General features: G+C 36.7%; 3 protein-coding genes across 3 annotated transcripts in view; 2 read left to right on the top strand and 1 right to left on the bottom strand.

Moving 5' to 3' along the window:
• The window catches only part of LOC135715602 (E3 ubiquitin-protein ligase KCMF1-like), a 37540-nt gene extending 26515 nt beyond the window's left edge, over positions 1 to 11025 (top strand). Inside the window, exons 4-5 of the mRNA XM_065238797.1 lie at positions 5208 to 5566; positions 9979 to 11025. Of these exons, the coding sequence (XP_065094869.1) occupies positions 5208 to 5566; positions 9979 to 10504 (885 nt within the window). The 3' untranslated portion in view covers positions 10505 to 11025. The remainder of the gene's footprint in view (positions 1 to 5207; positions 5567 to 9978) is intronic.
• Positions 11026 to 15594: 4569 nt separating this feature from the next.
• LOC135715604 (translation machinery-associated protein 16 homolog) lies at positions 15595 to 16446 on the top strand. The gene is made up of 4 exons (XM_065238799.1): positions 15595 to 15684; positions 15765 to 15847; positions 15919 to 16059; positions 16123 to 16446. The coding sequence occupies exons 1-4, from the start codon at positions 15682 to 15684 to the stop codon at positions 16436 to 16438; spliced, it is 543 nt and encodes a 180-aa protein (XP_065094871.1). The 5' UTR covers positions 15595 to 15681; the 3' UTR covers positions 16439 to 16446.
• Positions 16447 to 16481: 35 nt separating this feature from the next.
• LOC135715603 (abasic site processing protein HMCES-like) lies at positions 16482 to 19356 on the bottom strand. The gene is made up of 2 exons (XM_065238798.1): positions 19243 to 19356; positions 16482 to 17436 (listed from the first exon to the last, which is right to left on the bottom strand). The coding sequence occupies exons 1-2, from the start codon at positions 19260 to 19262 to the stop codon at positions 16482 to 16484; spliced, it is 975 nt and encodes a 324-aa protein (XP_065094870.1). The 5' UTR covers positions 19263 to 19356.
• Between the last annotated feature and the right edge of the window lie 1513 nt (positions 19357 to 20869).

Below are 20869 nucleotides of genomic sequence, written 5' to 3' on the forward strand. Positions count from 1 at the left end.
TAAAAAGTGTTCAGATTAAAAACGGTCAGATTACCGGGGGTCCACGGTAATTTAAATATAAACAGTTTCAGTTTGACAGTCTGAAATAATTTTCAGAAGATCGGTAAACGATTTTGTATTTTACAGTTCGTTTTGATATTTTTTACCGAATAGGCGTTTGCCTCGTTTACAGACTGACACTTCGGTAATACTTTACCGAATATTGGTAAAATTAATTTAGTTTCCCAACAAATCTGTAAAATTCTTCGTTTATCGATTTATTTCCATAAAAAAGCACCGCGGTAAACGTAAGGAGAGAATTTTGAACTTTACTGACCACGATTCAAAATGTCTTATCCTCCTAGGCAAAATTGCAGAAAACAGCAACCTTGGATATAGCCTGAGTTCAGAGATATTGCATGTACGCGAAGTTTATCAGAACACTAGAGCCACCTAGTGAGAATATTCTGAAGTTAACTGTCCAGAATGTTAAAGGTATTATACTCCTGAGCAAATTTTCAGAAAAAAAAAACAACCTTTGATTTAGCCTGGATCAAGGCATATTGCATGTACATAAAGATTATCAGAGCACTAGAGACGTCCAGTGATAAAACTCCAAACTGAACTGTCCACAATTCAAAAGGTCTCAGTCTATTGAACAAAATGGCAGAAAACAGCAATTTCGGATACAGCCTGGATCCAAAGATATTGCATGTACACAAAGTTCATATGAGCTCTAGAGCCGCCTAGTGGGAAAATTTTGAACTTGGCAATTCAACATAATGCTAGGCTTTGTAACCTAAACATCATTGACGATAACAGCAACCTTCTATCTAACCAAGATCTCGAGAACTATCTTTTACATGTTGTAAACCTGTGAGGATAGACCCCTTGCGCATCTGTCAGGTTGCGCGCGTATTATTGTTCTGAAACGAACGCACACATTAGTAATCATTTATGTTTTCTGCAATACATTAATATGGGGCTTGGATATACGTCCTTGTCTCTATTTTCGACCGGTTTTTATTTTTTATTTTCATAAAATGGAATGTTTTCATTGCCTTCCAAATTTATTTACCTTTCCGTACATACCGTAAGATTTGATAAAGAGTAACAAATTATTGAGATATTGCTAAAAAACTTACACTGCTTCTTGACCCCAAACTCGGCCTACAGATTCTAAACTCGGCCTAATTCATTGAAACGCTATTGAATTAATTTTGGACTTTCGGATGAAGATAAAAATTGATTTTGTCGGAGCGCTTCTTTTGTTTTCGAGCATAATGGGTGCAAACATTCATATCACACGTTGTTATTGACTTCATTCGTTTCATTCATTCCTTTATTTAACGTCGGTCTCTGTTCCGCAATCTAGTGCCAATCACCGACGAACATCGATTGCCATCCATTGACGGCAATCGAATGTGCAAGGAAGGCAGCTTCCACACCTGATTAGGATATCGCACCCATTCAACACATGGGCCAGGACCAACGGCTTTACTTCCCTTCCGAAGGAAGACGTGACCAGAGATTTTTATGGCTCAGAAAAATCCCACCGACCTCGGCAGGGATTGAACCCAGACCCATTGGGGTGAGAAAGCAGTCACGCTTACCACTACACCACCGGTGCCGGCTTGTTATTGACTTCGTTTGTTAGCTTTAGAACTAATGTGTCGTACCAAACGCATAAGGTACACCGGGGCCAGTTGAAACGGTTTATTCGAAGTTGAACTTTGAGGCTCTCTGGAAAAATCGTAAACCGGATGTTTTTGCAGCGAAAGTTTCATAAAAGCGTCTTCTATCATGAAAAAATATTAAACTTAGTTACGTTTTTAAGAGAATACAAATATGGTGTGTGTTGTTTCATTTTGCCCATACAGGTGGGTAAGCTGAAACACACATATTATATCAGTTTACGATGAAAATTCTCATCTGGAGACGAACCAGCCCAGGGCTGAAAGTCTCCTTAATAAAGATATAAAAAAAAATTCTCATCTATTTTCTCAAACATGTAAATACATGTACACGCAGAAAAATTGATTTTTGTTTCAGGGCCTAATGTATTTTGTTATTGATTCAAATATATTGTAGGGTTAGCTACCCCATTTCCGGCCTATTAAGCACAACCCGCACTTAGTCTTTCTTAATCTAGCGCAATTTAGCACCAAACGGAATGTTATTATTACTGATGGCTTCCAAATTTATTTACCTTTTCGTACGTACCAAAAGATTTCGATTTGATAAAGACAAACCAATCGTTGAGATATTGTCAAAAGTCTAACACTGCTTCTTAACGCCAAACTCGGCCTACGGATTCTAAACTCGGCCTAACACATTGAAACGCCATTGAGACGCCAATGAATTCACTTCGGCCTATCGGATGAAGATAAAAATTGATTCGGTCGGAGCGCTTCTTTTGTTTTTGGGAATAATGGGTGCAAACATTCATATCACGCGTTCTCATTGACTTCGTTCGGAAGCTTATTAACTAAAGTATCGTACCAAACGCATAAGTGACTTTTTTTGTTCATTAATTTATTTCATAAGGCTCAACCGAATTAACTTTACAGAGCCGAGGATTCTTGGTCACTATACAATACATCTTAAAACTATAGTCAAAAGGTACAACACAATAAACACTTTATCTTCCGCTATCCAAAAAGCCTCCTCCATCAGAACTGGAGCCGCTTCCAGTGGTTTCATTGTATGGCAGTTACGCGTGGCACACATCGAGAGTGGCCTGCTTTTGTCGACAGCCGACACTGACATAATTGACTTGTTAACTCTGAAATCATGGATTTATTTGAAGTTTTCTGCTCGATAGGCCCAAAATGGGCGATTAGGCCGAAGTAGTTCTCTACCCTATCACTATTTCAACAAAATGGTTTTTAGAATCCACAAACAGATTATTGACTCTACAACCGGTTTGTTGATTCAAAAATATTTTTCTTTTAATTAACCGAATAATATATTTGAATCAATACCAAAAATATATTAGGCCCTGAGCCAAAAATATATCCATTTGAAATTGAAAATCATTTCTCTGCGTGTATAAAATAACCGTTCGTGGACTTTATCAACCCCTGATGGGAATATAAGTATCCCCCGATAAACGCGGTGGGTAGTTCAGTTCAGGCGGAAATATAACCGTGAAATGATAATGAAATTATCATGCATTCTATTGTTGGCAGTTCACCAGTTGACAATTAATTGTAAATAAATTGAATTGCTTAAATGTTCATAGGAATACCTAAATTGGTTTAACACATACTATTTATGGATTTACAATACATTTTTGTATTATCTTAAATTGCAACAATAGGAAAGTACTGAAATACATCGAACAGAGTCTCTTGTTGAAGTTTTTGATGGTGAAAAATTGATTTTCCATACTATTTACTACTAGTTTTTTTCTAAAGGCAACCATTACTGTTTCTTGGCTATCCTTCAACATATTGAAGCGATTTCAAATGGGATACCCAGCATTTCAACTTGCCCCCTTGTACTCATTTCGATGTCCTTCCCCCATAGGGTGTAAAAATGTGGGGCCACTTGCTTGAAATGTTGAGAATATTTCTTGTAACTTCATTTGGATGCGGGTTTTTCTATATCATCATTACAACTAGCCTCCATATGCTTTCCTAGTGCATGAAAATGGGTAAAATACAGAAAATTAAAATTTTTTTTGAGAAGATTGAAGCAATGCGTGAAAAATGTGTGCTGTAAATTTTTATATAAAATTAAACTTAACAAAGCTGAGGAGAGCGCTAAGCTGTTTGTAACTACCTGGTTTGACAGTCATATGATGCGTTTAAGTTTATATTATACTGTTAAAAATAATCACAGTTATAACTTACTTCCGTAAATAGTTACGGCTTCCGTTTCAACTTACCCCTCATTTCAACTTACCACGGTGCACCTTAATTGACTTGTTAACGCTGATTTTTATTTTTTTTATTTTTTAATCATAGATTTATTTTATGTTTTCTGCTCGATAGGCGTACAAAAAAAATGTATGGAAAATACGTTTCGAACCAAAACGAAAATATTGGTGAATAGCTTGTTTCATCGAACTGTGTCGAAAATAGCCGGAAATTACTCTTTACATAACCGTGAACATTCAAAGAGAAAATCGACGAAGAGAATCGATCAATGTCACATGAGGGGGTTAGAAGGAAAGGGGTGTAAGTAACTTTGATCGATTCTCTGCATCGATTTTCTCTTTCGTTTATAATTCAGCTGCAAACACATTCCTTGATTCGTGTGTCATTTTGGATACTAGATGAGAACCTCCTTTCAAAATCTGTTTATAAAGCTGTGGCTATCAAAAGAGAAAGTCGATGAACCCCCTCACATTACATTGGACCTTTTGCATTTTCGGTGTTGATTTGTTGAATTATGCTTCTTTTCCATGGCTATTGCATCTCAAATGAAACATTACGCCTACTCTCAACTACATAAGTGTTCTTTGAGCACTTCCACAGTTGTTAAATAAATATATACCTATTCCATTTTTGTTTTTGTATATTGCATGACAGGGGGTTTACTCTACCTAAGGCACAACAGCAAAATCATGCTGGAACCGGAGGGTTCAATTCCGGGTCCTGTCCAGAAATTTGTCGAGTTGGTCTGGACATAGAGTGTTATTATGCGAGTGCTAAAATGGTACAGGATTAGAAAGCTAATCGACATCTTCCACTGATATCAAGCTTATATTAATTAATATCAGCTGTAGTATTCTGAAAGTAGCATTAAAGAGAAAAACTTTTTAATGTAATAATGAAAGTTTTGATTAATTATGCTTAAACCAAAGTTTTCAGCTGGTTTGGTAATAAAATGATAAAATTAGTTCAAATACCATATATATCTGGCACCAAACTTGAAGCTACTTGATATAGGTAGCTACAACATTGTTATTGATATAAATACCTACACATAAAGTGACCATAATCGTTGTGATGCAAAGTTTTCCGTTGTCAAGATATCTAAACAACTTTTGTTTTCATACGAAAAAGCACCGATATTGCATCGGTGATATAACTTTTGTTACTTTTTCATTGTTACATTCGTTCAATTTCTGTTTCTTGTTAATTTAGCAATTGGAATTAGTGGTAACTAACGGATCATGTTGATTGTAATGTTCGAAAAGGTTCTCATCATCGGAATGTATTCTTTTGCATGCAAAAATGGAGCTAATCAATCTTACTTTTTCGTGTCATTTCTTCAAGGCCGCTCGTCAGCAGTTGGAGCGATTACCGCGACGCCAGCAGCAACCAGTAGTGTCCTCTGCGACAAATGCAACCGGTGGCAGTAATGCGGCTGGTAATGCCAGCACATCGTCGCAACAATCGTCCAGTTCGATTATCACACTCAATGCCACGGGTTCCCGTGATGCACCGATCGCATCGTCGTCCTCGCTACCGATGGTATCATCCGGCATTGGCACGTGCAACATCCTTGGTGGCGTGTCAGCAGCTGCGGCGGCTGCGGCCGCCCAACAGCAATCGCAGTTCTTGATGGCACGCTTTATGGTATCGAGCCTAGATGATGCCGAGTTAGCACAATTGGAGCGTGATAGGGCTGACAGGTAAGTGAATGAGCTGGGGATACCAAGCACTATATTTCGCCATCCGTTTAGTAGCTTACTGTTCATAACGAATTTGCTTCAAAGTGCTTTTTACGCCAAATAGGTAGAATTAATGTGATTATTTGATAAATTGTTAATCAAGGCTTATAGGTATAAACCTAGCTTCCGAAAACAGTTTTCCATTCAATTGCACCCATTCGATTCAAGCGGGTCTGGCTCGTTGAATTTTAGAAAGCTTTCCAGTCTAGACATTTCGAATCTCACAATTGAATTGATCGATAATGGTTGTGATGGCGAGAAGCCCCCAATGCTGAGGTGGTGATGTGGCCACTTCATTTTCACCGGGGGCGTTTAACGTCTGTCGCAATGACGGACCAATGTTGACAGCAGAAGTAGAGGACGAATACAGTGTAAAAAACAATAAAGCAATTTTTCCAAGTTCCAATTCCGAGTGATAACATGAGAATTTCGAGAATTTAAAATTTGTTTATTACCTAAAATAAATAGTAATTATCTGACTAGAATTCTATTTACAACTAATATTTAAAATCTAATGTAATTCAATTTGAACTACTTTGTCTAATTAATTATTCTCATCATTGATCATCGTCATTGATCGCTAGAAAAAAATCGGTGACAACAATAATGGTGGAAGGCAGGCATGGAAAATCATTTGCATTCATTTACATTCATTTGCCTCTAACTTTTTTCATCAACAGCATTCCGTAAAATGATGTATGGAGCTTTTATAGGTTTTGTTTTTAACTACAAGTTTTGCTCATAACTCAAATCTGTATCTCTTACGCATCACAAACTAGAGCGGGCAGAACTTGTTTACTGTTTTTCAGTGAATGTTAAATACATTCACTGAAAAACAGTAGTGGCTTCTGTACGCTCTGCTTTGTCATGCATAAGAGATACGGATTTGACTTGTTAACAAAAGTTGTAGCTAATAACAAAACCTACAAAAGCTTTATGAATCATGTTGCGGAATGCTGTTGAAGAAAAAAGTTAGAGGCAAATGAATGTAAATGAATGCACGAAATGAATGCAAATGATTTTCCATGCCTGGTGGAAGGTATTCGCTGGTACCCAAACCCAACCATTGTCACAAAAGTTTTGTGGAAGCATGCTTTTTTAGACGGATATCAATCGTTCGCAGCTGGCAGCTTCCAAAGTTAGCTTTACGTTTTAGCATTAAGCGGTACATCATCGAAGTCGGGGGAAAACTTATGGTGATATCCTCAACCGAGAGCCAGCACCAGATCAAACGGATCGTCAAAATGTCTATACTCTATACTCTCACAATAAGTATTATTCTCATCATTCTATTGATTGATTCATTTTTACCATAATTCGTTCTTCGTGTTAGGTGACAGTTGAAATACAATTCGAGTTTTTAAGGTGTGTGATGGTATGTAAAAATTTAGGCTTGCTAATATTTTTTTCTGAATTTACGCGTTGTGAGATAAGATCATTAACAAAGGAAATCATGGAAGTTTCTCTTCGTTTCTTAAGTGTTTCAATGTTTATCAACATGCAACGGTACGCATAAGAAGGAAGAGGAAAAGAAGTCCAGCCTAGTTTCCTAAAAGCAAATAACAAAAACTGTTTTTGAACTGATTCTATACGTTTTTTATAAGTTTCATGGTATGGAGCCCAAACCACACTGCAATATTCGAGAATTGGGTTCTTTAAGGGTATTGAGGTAAATGCATATTCGTAATCTGCATTAAAAGTGGAACCTAAACCCAAAATTTCATCAATTTGGGTACACTGGATCACCTTATTACCACCAGATTGTTAGCTTAGTGTCAAACAGTGAAGTTATTATTTTGTTTTCAATCTTGATTTAAAAATCAAGATGAAAGTGTGTGGGTTCGAAAAAAAATATCGCTGTGCTCAGAAAATGACACTCTTAGTGTATAAAAACGGTTTTTCAAAATTAAAGAACGCAATTGATCTTAAGTAAGCTATATAAAGTGTTTTGATGGTATATGGGTCATAATAATAACATAACTTTTTTATAAATCCCAACATATTATTTGCTTTGTGTGAAAGGTGGTACTCACATGATCTACAAATGTCAACTTCGAGTCAAGAATTACTCCTAAGTCCCTAATTTTATCGCACACCAGCTTGTTGGTTTCCTAGAGTAAGTTTTAATTTAAAAAGTAGTAAGGGAATGTCTACTCTGTCAAAGGCCTTACCAAAGTCAGTGTATAAGGTTTCAACGGTATTACTTCTATCGATTGCTCCAATAGAAAAATTTACCAATTCCAAAAGTTTAGTAGACGTAGACCGACCTTTATAAAAAATGTTGATTATTTGAAATGCGATGCTTAACCTGGTTAAATCTTTTCTGGTTAACAAATGCTTCAAACATTATAGGAATGCATGACATAATGGCAATAACTCTATAGTTTTTAATGTCTAACCGTTTCCCTAAATTAAATATTGGAACTAAAAATGATTTCTTCCAAGTTTTTGGAAAATCACCTGTTTTGAGAGATAAATTGTAAAGCCAAAACAATGGTTTAACAAAACTAGTTGCTGATTAATATTTTCAATAAAAATGGAGGTATTTCTTCAGGACCAGGTCCTTTGTCGGAAATCACTCTCTCCATTAATTTTTTTACAATTCGTTTGAAATATTCCTGGAAATCTCTTGGTACGCCAATGAGAATTTAGAAAAGTATTATCCAAAAATATCCTCTTTCCTTCAGAATCCCTTTGAAATTTCTTCATAATCTCCTGGAACACTATTCAGAGCTTCTTGGGAAATATGCTACAAATTTCCTGAGAAACTCTTCCAAACTTTTTAATAATTCTTCAAAATTCTTATGAATTCTTTTAGGAATTCTCTTGAAACTATCTTCAAAATAGTTTAAAATTCTGCAATGAATTTGTTGTGCTACATTAAGCAGCACTTCTCAACATTTCTCTCAGATTAATTGATTGATCATCATTTACAAGAATTCGGCCTTGTGCCTTTCGAGTAATTTACATGTAACTTAGATAACTTTCTGGATTCTGAGACATTTAAGAAAATTTTATATTTTTTTTCCAGTTGCTGAAATCAATCATGCCTGTATTCCTTTTTTACCATTTTTAGCTGTTTATATGAAACCGGGAAAAATATTCTGGACAAATAAGCGTGATAAAAGTGTGATAAAGTTTCCGTCTAAAAGTCTTGGTGTCTTATTTGCACTTATTTCTTATGCTGCAAGCAATAAGTGTTCCGAAGACACTAAACCGATTTGACGAAAACGTGCATTTTTATCACACTTTTTGTATTTTTGGCGCAGTCTAGTTTCAGATTGGAAGTTTAGCGGAAGGCACAATTGCAATTACTAAATGCTTTAAATCCTGTTATTTTTGCATTCTCAGCTTAACTCTTTATCGTCATCTTTGTGCAATTTGAGATAATGTCGATCAATAATATGTAGATAATCAGTTTTTTGTTTAATTTTACTCTGCTAGGGTAAGACCATCACTCGTTTAGATGGGTAAGACCGACACGCTATTTGGAGTAATTAACTCTTCAGCTCTATTGAATTGTATTAAGGTCCACAACAGCTGTGCTAAATTTGAAGGTTTTTGGTTGCGATCTGGAGAATTAAACCAATATTATAAAGATAGTCTGGGAACATAATTGGAAACGAAAAAAAAATAACCATTTGCTTGTCACAAATTCACACATTGCTCAATATCGGCCATGTCTGAGATTTAGATTGAGCAAGTCACACAGAACAACTTTTTTGAACACTACAAATCGATTCAAATAATGCTCAAAAAGTTATCAACCTTTTAGTATCATTTAATTATTAACCAAATGCTGTACATAAACCTACAGGCGTATATGAGGTTGACCAATCTGCGACTGAGCAGCGCTGCTAAATGCTGAATTCTACATGGGTACCAACTTAATGTGTAATCAGTGATGGAAAATTTCGCTAAAACTCACTATGACTCGCGAACTTTTCCCTTGGTGATCTTCGTGAAATATCGCGAACTAATGAATGCTTCCTTAATCATCATGTATACCATCAATATTCACTAAGCCTCACAAACATATGATTTAATTTATTTTTTGCTTGCAAGATATCTGTTTAGTAAGGAGTGCCGTAACCACATAAGTTCTCTATTATTTAAAAATAATCATAATACTTAAGGCGCCGGGCTTACCCCCAATTTCCCTAATAGTTTCATAGTTTATTTTAGCCTCATCCATCATCTATCATTGTTTACATTTAACCTCCTGTCGTCTATAGATTGTTTATAGTGAAGTTGTTACTAATAGTTAATGGTCACTGGTACCTACAACGAACGGTTTAAAAGATGGCGAAATATTATTCCTTTGATAATTAGAAAAAAAAATGTATTTGTTAATAATATACTCATTGTTGCAGATCACAATTCGTTCAAGCTTTAATGTTATCAACCATCGCCAACATCCAGTCGTTTAATAAACCCGCAGATGAAGACGTGACCGATGAGTTAAATTCATTAAGTCTAGGTATTGGGAGTAACAACAATAGTACCGTAAATAAGAATGTAAAAAAATCTACCGGTAGCGATGCCGATGATCAGGATGGTGCAGCAAATTACAACAACAGTGGAAAGGACGAAGGCAATTGTGATAATCTAAAGCAGGTTGAAAGTGATAGCAGCTTGGCGGACGAGCTGCAGAGTTTGCATGCTCCACAGGTGCTACCGCGCGGTGGCCAGGGTCAGCAACACCCAGGGAAAGGAAAATCTTCATCTAAAGCTATGGCTGGTGCTGGCGGAGGAGGAGGTGGAGGTGGATGTATCGATAGACGCTCCCGTCAGCAACAGCAGGCAAATGCTGCCAAAGCTCGTGAATTAAAACAGGCCAACACTTCAGCCAATACACCGTCATCGATGTCGTCGAAACACGTTCCCGATTCTAGGTAGTGTTGTATAGCAAACATTATTGAAAATCACAGAGGTTAAAATAATCAAGATTATTATCATTAAAATTGTACGGATAATTCACGCAGTAACCGCAAATGGGGGCGAGAAGAGACTTTAAAGGAAAACTACGAATGAAAAATAAAACACTTTAATTAAATTAAAAATATAAAAAAAGCAGAATATAATTGCAAAACTATATTACACCTTAGGCATTATCATTACTGGAAACAGACAAACAAGTAAATAGAAAACATTATACCAGAAAAAAACACTACTGCTAAATAATATGTATGGATACCACAAAAAGTCATCAGTACGTTCTAAATTCTACTTACTCGATCGAGAACGAAGGCTTTGTCAGTGTGTTGAAAATTAACGTAGTGTCAAAACACTATCCTTTGTCGGAAGGCTGAACCGATGATGAAGAAGAAAACGAAGAATTGCTGTTCGCAAGAAGTCTGTTACTCGAAAGCGTGGTTACGCGATCCGATAGGAAATCAAACTGCAAGGTGTTGTTTCTTTTTCAAAAATTTTACGATAGAAGAGAATGCTGGCTTGTAAAAAAAAACGGACATCATCCTGTATGCCAATGTTTAAATCATTTTTCAATATGAACAGCACGGTTTTTTTTTCCCAAACAAACGGTCTACGTGAGCGCTTTGCTTTTCCCCACTGAAACTAGAACAGAATAGACCTACCACGGCGACATTTGATCCGTACACATCTGGTGAATTTTCCTCTTCTGTTGGATTGTAACTATAATCTATTTCATTTGAACACGTTTATCAAAACGGTTTGACGACATTAAGAATGGGGTGAACATAGATATTAATTTGAATTCAAAGCAACACGAGTAGAATGGAAATGAGCATCTAGGATCTAGAATATGGAATAGGGAAAACAAGCGAAATGATTGATTGAACTAAAAAATTGAGAAAAAATAAAATTAGGCAAAACAAAATTCTACCAACAACTATTTTGATTTAAGTCCCAAAAGTAATGTAAGGAAATAGAGATACCGTTTTTAATTGTGGCTCCTATTCTGAGCATTGAACAATACAAAATAATACCATAGACCGGCCAGAGTTGTTATTTCAGAAACCAGTGTGCCCTGATAAATGGTTAGTATTTTTATATGATTTGCACAAACTAGGAGTTATAATTAAACAGGGCACCCCTAACCAACCTGTTTCGGTTTTCGTTTGTTATCAGTTTTTGCAGCACATCTACGCTTAGAAATAATTGTCATGAGGGAAAACAAAAAGTTAATGTTAGGTAACGAAACAAAGCAAAATAACCGCCTGGTCCTGAAATCGAAGGAAATGCACATTGTTATCAGTTATTGTCATTTACGCTTACTGTTCCTTAAGACTATTTGGCACATCGAAGGAAATTTTTATCTCAGTACTTGGAACATCAGTCATTCTTGGAGGATACCTATGAGTTGTTTTTTTTTATATAATCTGTACCATGCTTCGTACTCCAAATTTTCCTTAAATTCTACGCAATTATTTATTTATTTGCATTGGCGCAGAACCGCAGAACACCGATTGAAGATGAGTTTCGATTGTTTCATGAAGATCATATACGTGAAAAGATGATTATTATTAAACAAAAAATATAGTGCTTGTATAGAAATTTGAATTTTAATAAAAATGATCAATAATTACAAACAAATAAAATTCAATGTTGAAAATAAATAAAATAATACACTACATCAATGTGTTTGCAATCTTTCCATTCATATCACATGCAATAAGCAGATTAATCCACTTATCGGCAATAAGTGGCATTTTCGTATACGGTATGTGGGTCTGTTCAAAAATTATGTGACGGGTAAATTCGCATTTTCGAATCGTGGGCCAATGCCTCTGGAAACGAAACACTTTTTGTACGAATGGAATATAACCTTTTTTGCTGTTTTATTTAAGCATTCCGCTAACAACCCAATTTCATTACTTCATTATGATGGCTACCAAGCCTTTGGGATTTTCCTTATTAGAGAGTTGATAGATTTTTCTCCTTTAGTTTACTTAAATCTTTGATTTTAATTAGTTAGGTAGGTTCCGATTCAACACATTGTAGTTTCATTTTTATACCTGTGATCTTGACTTTTATACCTAGGGATGAGTACTTAAGGGGGTTAGATTTTGAAAAGTTCTTTAGTGGGAATGACACTGATGAAGACTGCACATTGTAGTTGAAATACGTATCTGTCAAGGATACCAAAATTAATTAAGTGGAATTAAATGGAAGATAACCTTTTTTGCTGTTTTATACGTATTTTTTATGCAAAAAATAAGTTTGTGTATGGAAAAACGGCTCGAACGAAACTAATGAATATTTTCCATTGGATATGTGATTTATTCTTTGAGTGTAAGACCAGAAGGTCCCGAAGAAATTTTATTTATTTTATCTGTCAAACTTTCATAGCGAATCAAAACAAACATAGTGTAGTACTAGAATTTCGACTAGAATGGGGTTTGCTTATAGATATACTTGGGGCCAATAGGCTGGGCCAATTTTAAATCGTTAGTTTCCACCGGTTGATATAACCACAGAGAACAGAGGTTCGAACAAAACTTCTCTAAAAACGTGTTATGATTCCTATTCGACTTAAGCGGCACTAACGGCGACTTCCCCACTTAAAAACCCTCTTTGACAACCTGATGGCGCTGGCGTTGCACAATTTACACTAGACACTAAGTGCTGGTAGCACCAAGTGGCAATTTTCAACAGAAAATTTATCGATACTAGCGCCAAATTAGTCGAAAGTGGAACATTTATAGAGGAAATCAGGAGATCAGGACCGACGAACTGACGTGACAGCTCATACAAGCTACTTTCAAAGTCTTGCCCAAGACGCCATATTAAAAGTACGTTAAACACTACCGCTATCTAGTCCTCCGATTGCGACATATCATGATCAAGGACACGAACACACGTTAAATTTATGTGGACATGGTTTGGGTCTCACATCGTTTGACAGATCAAATCGTTCATTTGACAAATCGAATTGCGGACAAACGAAATCCTCCACTGTCATGTCGGTTCGTCGGTGATTCTAGCGCCACCTAACGATGATGCTCCCGCTTATCTTTACACAAGTTTCTGACCGAAGTTGGACGTCTGTTCTCTGCGACTAGACACTAAGTGCAGGTAGCGCTGAGCGAGGCGCTGAGTGGCATTTTTCAACAGAAAATGTATCGACACAAGCGCCAAATTGATCGAAAGTGGAAAATGTATAGAGGAAATCAGGATATGCTTGCGCCACTAAACGGCGCCGGTGGTGTAGTGGTTAGCGTGATTATTTCTCACCCAGCAGGCCTGGGTTCAATTCCAGTCAGCGCCGCCGGGATGTTCTGAGGCATATCATCTCTGATCACGCCTTCCTTCGGAAGGGAAGTAAAGCCGTTGGTCCTCGGTCCATGAGTTGATGGGTCGAAAGGTAGGGTCCAGGTGTGGAAGCTGCTTCCCTGGCGTCGGTACCACGGAAAACAAACTAAAGGAAAAAAAAAAATGCTTGCGCCACGTAACGGAAGTTGGACGTCTGTTCTCTGTGTTTATAACAATATTCACCCATATTCTTGTTTTCGTTCGAACCGTATTTTCCATATAAAAAAAAACTATTTTTTTGTATGGAAAATTTGGTTCGAACGAAAACGAGAATATGGGTTATTATCTACATCTTGACACTAAGTGCCGGTGACGCCGATTGGCAACCCTAATAAAATGTGTATGGTTATTTTGCTTAACGACGTGTTCAGGGTATCAGCCAAACCATTTGTGGAATAGTTCTATGATTTCGGAAATCGTTAGTTTATGGTATTTTTATTAGGGTTGCTCGTTAGGTACCCGATGTTGAAATTGTTCTTTCCTTGATCTAATGTATACCCTAATAGAAATATACCATAAACGAACGGTAACCCAAATGATAGAACTATTCCACAAATGGTTGGGTGATTGCCGTTGAAGAGAGCTCTGTAACTCTACTCCTATGGAGAAATCTCATATGTAACTGTCAGTCTATGTGTGAAATATGGCGGACTTTTTCTTATTCTCTCCCTCCAATGCAAAACCCCATAAGGAACTGTCAAAATGTGTGTGAAGAAACATCACTTCGGGACTGGTGTCAAGGCGAATACCCCGAACACGTCGTTAAACAAAATAGCAATTACAAATTTATTAGGGTAGTTTGTTTTATAACTGAGAGGTTTTCATTTTGGTAGCAATAAATTACAATTACAATCTGCATTTACATCTTCAATAGTAGATAAAGTAGATAATAAATTAATCTGGGATTGAAAGCTGAATTATAAATCCGGAGTGATTTTAGATTTGGGCGTAATTGCATTTGTAAACAAATACGTCAATCACCGATTTCTCGCGAATAAAAGCTCAATCTCGAAAAGTAATAACACTATGAGGTAGAGGAATGATTCCTCTAATATCATTTGGTATAGTTTGTTTGTGAGATTGAGCTTTTATTCAAGAGAAATCAGTGATTGACGTGTTTGTTTTCAAAAGCAATTACGTCCAAATCTCAAATCACTCCGGAAACCCTAATAAAAAATAACCATAAACGAACGATAACCCAAATCATTGAACTATTCCACAAATGGTTTGGATGACACCCAGAACACGTCGTTAAGCAAATTAACCATACATTTTTTATTAGGGAATGTTTCCTTGACCTGATGTTTAGTTTTATAGCTGACAGATTTTCGTTTTGGTAGCTATTTCAAAACTTCCCAAATTTGGGTAGAATCCACCCCAGATCGGTCAAAACTGAACCTACCCAAAAATGGGCAAACTATGTTGGGAGTGACATGTTGACAAATGGACAACGTCGACATGAATCCGATCGACTTTGTTCATTTGTCAACTTGTCACTCCTAACATAGTTTACTCATTTTTGGGTAGGTTCAGTTTTAACCGATATAGGTGGATTATACCCAAATTTGGGAATTTTGAAATAGCGTGAAGCCATCGCATGTCACAGTTGATCGAAAATGTCTACGGCACGTGCATTTGTTTACGTTCAGTTTTCATGTGTTCCTTAACCATAATATTTTTTTACAGCTAATACGGTTGAGAGTCCAGGAAAATTTTGTAAAATACAGGTAGATCCAGTGAAATAATTCTATTACGTGATCAAGAAGTTAACAACATACACAATGGTAATTGGTTATTGTAATTCGTATTCAAAATGTTTGTTTTTATCTGATTTATTGGATTCGTTTCAATACTTCCCTACTAGCCGAAAAACATGCTAAAGGAACTAGTCAAGTGTAAACATCCCCAAAGTCGGAAAACATTGGCGCTGGCCAGGAAAGTGAAAAAGTAAGTTGCTACACATTACACTCTTCGAACGTAAAACTATTTCTTATGGATGTTTAATGATTTATGTTTAGAATTAACAACCGCGAGAAGAAGAAGATGGGTCACGCCGTTAAGGCCAACATAGTGGGCAAAAAGCTGGGCTGGTTTGCAGAACACCTGGAAGACCGAAAGGAACCGTTGAATAGTGAGGAATTTGAACAGCTGATAGACACGTACGTTAGATGCATTCCGCATCTAGTTGTTTCGATCTAATAAACATAATTTTCAACTTACAGATATCTTGCACGTTTTGAGGAGGAATTGGAGCAGATCAAACTGGTTCAGTCAATCAGTAAACAACGGAACAATCAGCACGCGTCCCGTGAGGCAACCATAAAGATAACACTGGAAAAGGAACTGGAGAATTTCAACGGCGGTGGTCTGGAGTTGCCCAATCTTTCCGATGCGCTCGAATTTAAAAAGTTTCAGCAATGGGATGGAAACGCGCAGACAGTTCAACATCTGAAGTTGCATTTTATTTCTCGTAAGCAGCTACAAATGAGAAAGAGTAACGATTCTAGCACAAATAATGAACATATGGCAACGGAATAGAAATCAAATGCAGTTTTTTTTGTAAGTTAATAGAAAGAACGACTTATTCGGCATCTTCTTGTTTCAATTTCTTCTGTTGTGGTTTTGATTCATCAGCTTCCGTTTTTACGCTCGCATCATCGCTACTTCTCTGCTTTACAATCAACCAGTTTTGCATCATCTTGCTCTTGGGGGTAACTGTTGCCTTCATGCTAGATTTGATCTCTCCAATCGGCTTATTGCACTGGTCTGATTTGTTTCTGGAGTTGTTTACTAAATTGGTCACTCCGTACCATTGGATCGATTCGCATGGCTTCAACATGTTTAACGCTCGAGTAGCACCTACCTTGCGGAAGTCGAGCCAAGAAGCAACTTCTTCGTCCGTTTCCAGAATTGCCGGTATGCGGTGGTGGATTTCGGAGAATTTCTTGTTGGATTCGAATGTAATCAATGTATAGCTGTACAGTTTGTCGCCATTTTCATCTTCCCAAACATCAAATAGGCCAGCCATTTTCAACAGATTAATTCCACCGTTGTTTTCGAGATCCCACGTGGATTTATCTTCGATTTTCACGCCTTCCTTCTGGGGCATGTGAATGTAGAATGCAGGTCGTTCGGATGATTTAAGTTCCTTGGTCGTTTGCCACTCATAAAATCCTTCGCAGAGAATCACACATCGGTGACCGGCTTCGAGCGGTGGACCGTACAGCTTAGACTTGGCCAAACTCTCCAATCGGCAGTTGTTCGTTGTAAGACCGTGCTTGCGATAATCACCCTTATGCCAACGGGGGACCATGCTCCACATCATCGGTACAATTGTTCGCTCCGCGCTGTCCTTGTTCTCGTCAAAATACGCTGCAGAAACCAGCACTGGTGTTATGTCCGTTGGAGCGACGTTGTGGGATGGTTGGTACTTTCGACCGCAATTGAATTCATTTCGATATTCTGGAGATTTGGGTTTAGTCTGCGTGGTTTTTTGATATCTGCAGCAGCATTGGATCTCTTTCGGTTCAAGCGTTCTGGGAAGAGGGTGAGATTTATAGACAATAATTAATAGCGCTTAAAATAATTCAGGTATGATATATGAGTGTAGTTGAGAAACCACGTGGCGTTGCGACATTAGGCCATCAATCCGCAAATGCCCCTCTCCTCCTCCTAAGGTTTCTACGTGGTTTATGAACAGTCCCTAATGGTCTGAATCCCTAATACTCTCAACAGTCATGATTATAGTACCGTACCAGTACCATAATCAACGTAATTAAAGGAGTACAACGGTACTACAATCATGTCTATCATAAGAATAAGATTGTTGTATTTTGCAATACAGTGCTCAGAGTGCTCCTTCTATGATATCGAAAGGTGCTTCTTGAATGAAAAAGCTTGAAAACCAGGTACCAAATTCTATTAAATAATTTCAGATTCACGTTGAGCAGTTGAGTTCAGCATGACTGTAAATATAGGTGTTGCCAGGTGGAGGGGGTAGTAGAACTCAATGAATGTTTTTGAAAAATAGATTTTTTTTTTTCAAGAATCTGGCACTTCACAGAAATTTTGGTTAGAATTCCAAAGGTAGAGAATTGAAAACCATGGATTCGAGGATGAAATCCATAATAAAGCACTTCGAGAATTTCGAACTCGTGATGCATTTAAAAAATCAAGATATAAATCTCATTGCATTCTAATAGGAATTTGTACGCGAGAGAGATTTTTTTATTAAGGAGACTTTCAGCCCTGAGCTGGTTCGTCTCCGTTAAACACGAAATCCAAACTTTGCCTGACGAATAAACTTCTAATATTTAAACAAGTTTTTAGACCGGCCATGCTTTACGCTACCACGAAAAAAGCACTTCAAAGGATTCAGAACAAAGTTCTGAAGATGATTTTGAAGTTGCCTCCCTGGTACAGTACTACCGAAGTACATAGAATTTCGAATGTTGAGACTTTAGAACAATGTCCAACAAAATAATTAATAATATTAGGCAAAAATCGTGCAGATTTTTTAATGGAATACTGAAAAGAATTCCATGGGAACCGAATTCTAAGAATAGTTGCAAAAAAAAAATCTGCTGATGATTTCAAGAGACTCAAATAAAATGTTAACAGAATCTCTGGGAGCTTTCCTAGAAAATTCTGCGAATACCTATATGGATAAAAGAATTTAATTTGAGTTTTGTTAATAAACTCATAGAAATTCTGAGGAAAATTCCAAGGGAAATTCAGGATAATTTCAAGGGAATTCTGAGAGGAAAATTCCCAGATTTTCTGCGAACATGTCAAAGGGAATCCTGAGGAATATTTCAAAGGAATTTAGGAGTATACTTAGGAAAAGGTGAGGAGACTTTTAACGAAAGTTTACGTTGAATTCTACGAAAAGTTCCAGGAAACTTCAGTGCAAACTAAATTAAAAGAAGGATTGTAAATTAACTCATTGGTCTCAAAAATATGTCGAATAATAGCAATTATGCTATATGACCGTGGACATTATGCCAAACGTACTTATACCAAATGTACCTTTCCAGAAACCATTAATTTTTCGCTGCATACAGCGTAAATATTCGTTTTTTTTAACTCAGGTAATCATGACAGATTCTGACGCAATAGGCCTCTTTTTTTTTCATTCGCGTTGTTTTCAAATATCAAAACGTCATGATTACCTAAGATTTAAATATTTACACATATGGCTGATATCTAAGGCTAATATAAAAATTTAAAGCTTCTATCAGCCTGTTCTGCCTTGCAAAACGGACCCTTACCGGGCTTGGTAGACTGTTTTGATAAAGTTCCATTAATAATGAAGGTCTTACTTTAATTTGGTTTAAACTTACAGGCACGTTCGTCCACACATGTTGGAAGTATTATTAAGATTTCATGAACTTTTAATTTTTACGATAACACTTTGTTTAAAACAATATTTATTTCATAGATTCGTTTTGGTAGCAAATCTCATTCACGACGCGCTGAACTTCGATTCACCAACGAGTGCGGATACAAAACAAGTGTAGTGTACAGTGTTGCCAGAACTACCTATATTGGTATTTCAACCGATTTTTGAGCTCCATAGCGATCTAACGATACCGCTCGTGGCGAATAGGAGAAAATCAGGCATAACATTTGATAACGGCACAAAAGCATTTGTAAACAAACATTCTAAGGCCCTTTACACGCGAACTAAAGTACGCCCACGCAAACCAATACCACTTACGGAAAGGTGATAGTTGCCCCTATGCGATGATGTTGTTGGTTTGCGTGGGCTTACTTTGGTTCGCGTGTAAAGGGCCTTAGAAGGTTTGTTTACAAATGCTTTTGTGCCGTTATCAAATGTTATGCCTGAAATAATAGAAAAATGATTAAGTGACACAGTGATGACAGATTTTAACTGCCCAACGTTTCACACGACACACATAATTCACCTTTTTGAATGCACAGTTAGAGAGTGTCCGTGTCCAGTGGTGAAAAGCAAGCGCGATTTATCCAAAAACATCCACAACCAAAATCAGATGAGACAACCCATATTGGAAATCAATATATTGAACGTAACCGATTGAACTAATTTCCTCTGAAGAAGGCAACCAAAAACACCCGAAACGTTGGGCAGTTAAAAACCTATCGTTTGAACCCTCCAGACTGTATAGCCGAATCTCGTATACAATATAATTTACAGTGTGATTTAAATTTAATTTAATCGAATCAATGTTACATCTGCTACAAGATCAAAGAAGAAAAAAAAATTAAAATAAAAAAAAAGCGCATAATAAATTTAAAAAAAATCTTCCGGTTGCCAGCCCTAATAAAATTTGTATTGTTGTTTGTTAAATGACGTGTTCTGGGTATCATCTTCTAAACCTTTTATGGAACATGTTCTATCATTTGGGTTGTCGTTCGGGTATGGTTTTTTTATTAGAGAGAGAGAGGAAGCAGTGAAATAGAGATAAAAAACAGCAACATGCAATAATTAATCAATAATCTCATTAAGATAGGTATTTTCAGACATATTCAGACGATCAACCCGTTGTGTATAGTGCCCTTATAAAATGCATTCACCGCCCCAAACATGTATGCACCGTTCAAGATCTTCGTCAGTTATGTTCAATAAATAAATTCCAATAATTTAATTTTGATTTCTGTGAACGGATGGTACCGATAATCGAAAAATTACTCTGGCAACTCTGGTAGTGCGGCGCAATTTGTTTACCACAGTTGATCATTTGAGCAAAGGTTTATATACAAAAAAGGTACTAACTCTTGTTGTCTCATTTAGTAACTCTTGTTGGCGAATTTTTGGATGTTGATAATTTAAGATTGTATACAAACATATACAAAATTAATTATTAACAACTAAAAATACACGATACATAGATTTTATTTATCGTCATTCTAACACCAAACGCGACGGAACATCAAAAAGTACTAAATGCGCGATTAAGTTGAAGGCTGCGATAGCGTGTAAGCAAC

Source organism: Ochlerotatus camptorhynchus, unplaced genomic scaffold (assembly GCF_037179485.1).
Source record: "Ochlerotatus camptorhynchus isolate MF236.1 unplaced genomic scaffold, CSIRO-AGI_Acam_v1.1 ptg000963l, whole genome shotgun sequence".
Taxonomy (NCBI): Eukaryota; Metazoa; Arthropoda; class Insecta; order Diptera; family Culicidae; genus Ochlerotatus; species Ochlerotatus camptorhynchus.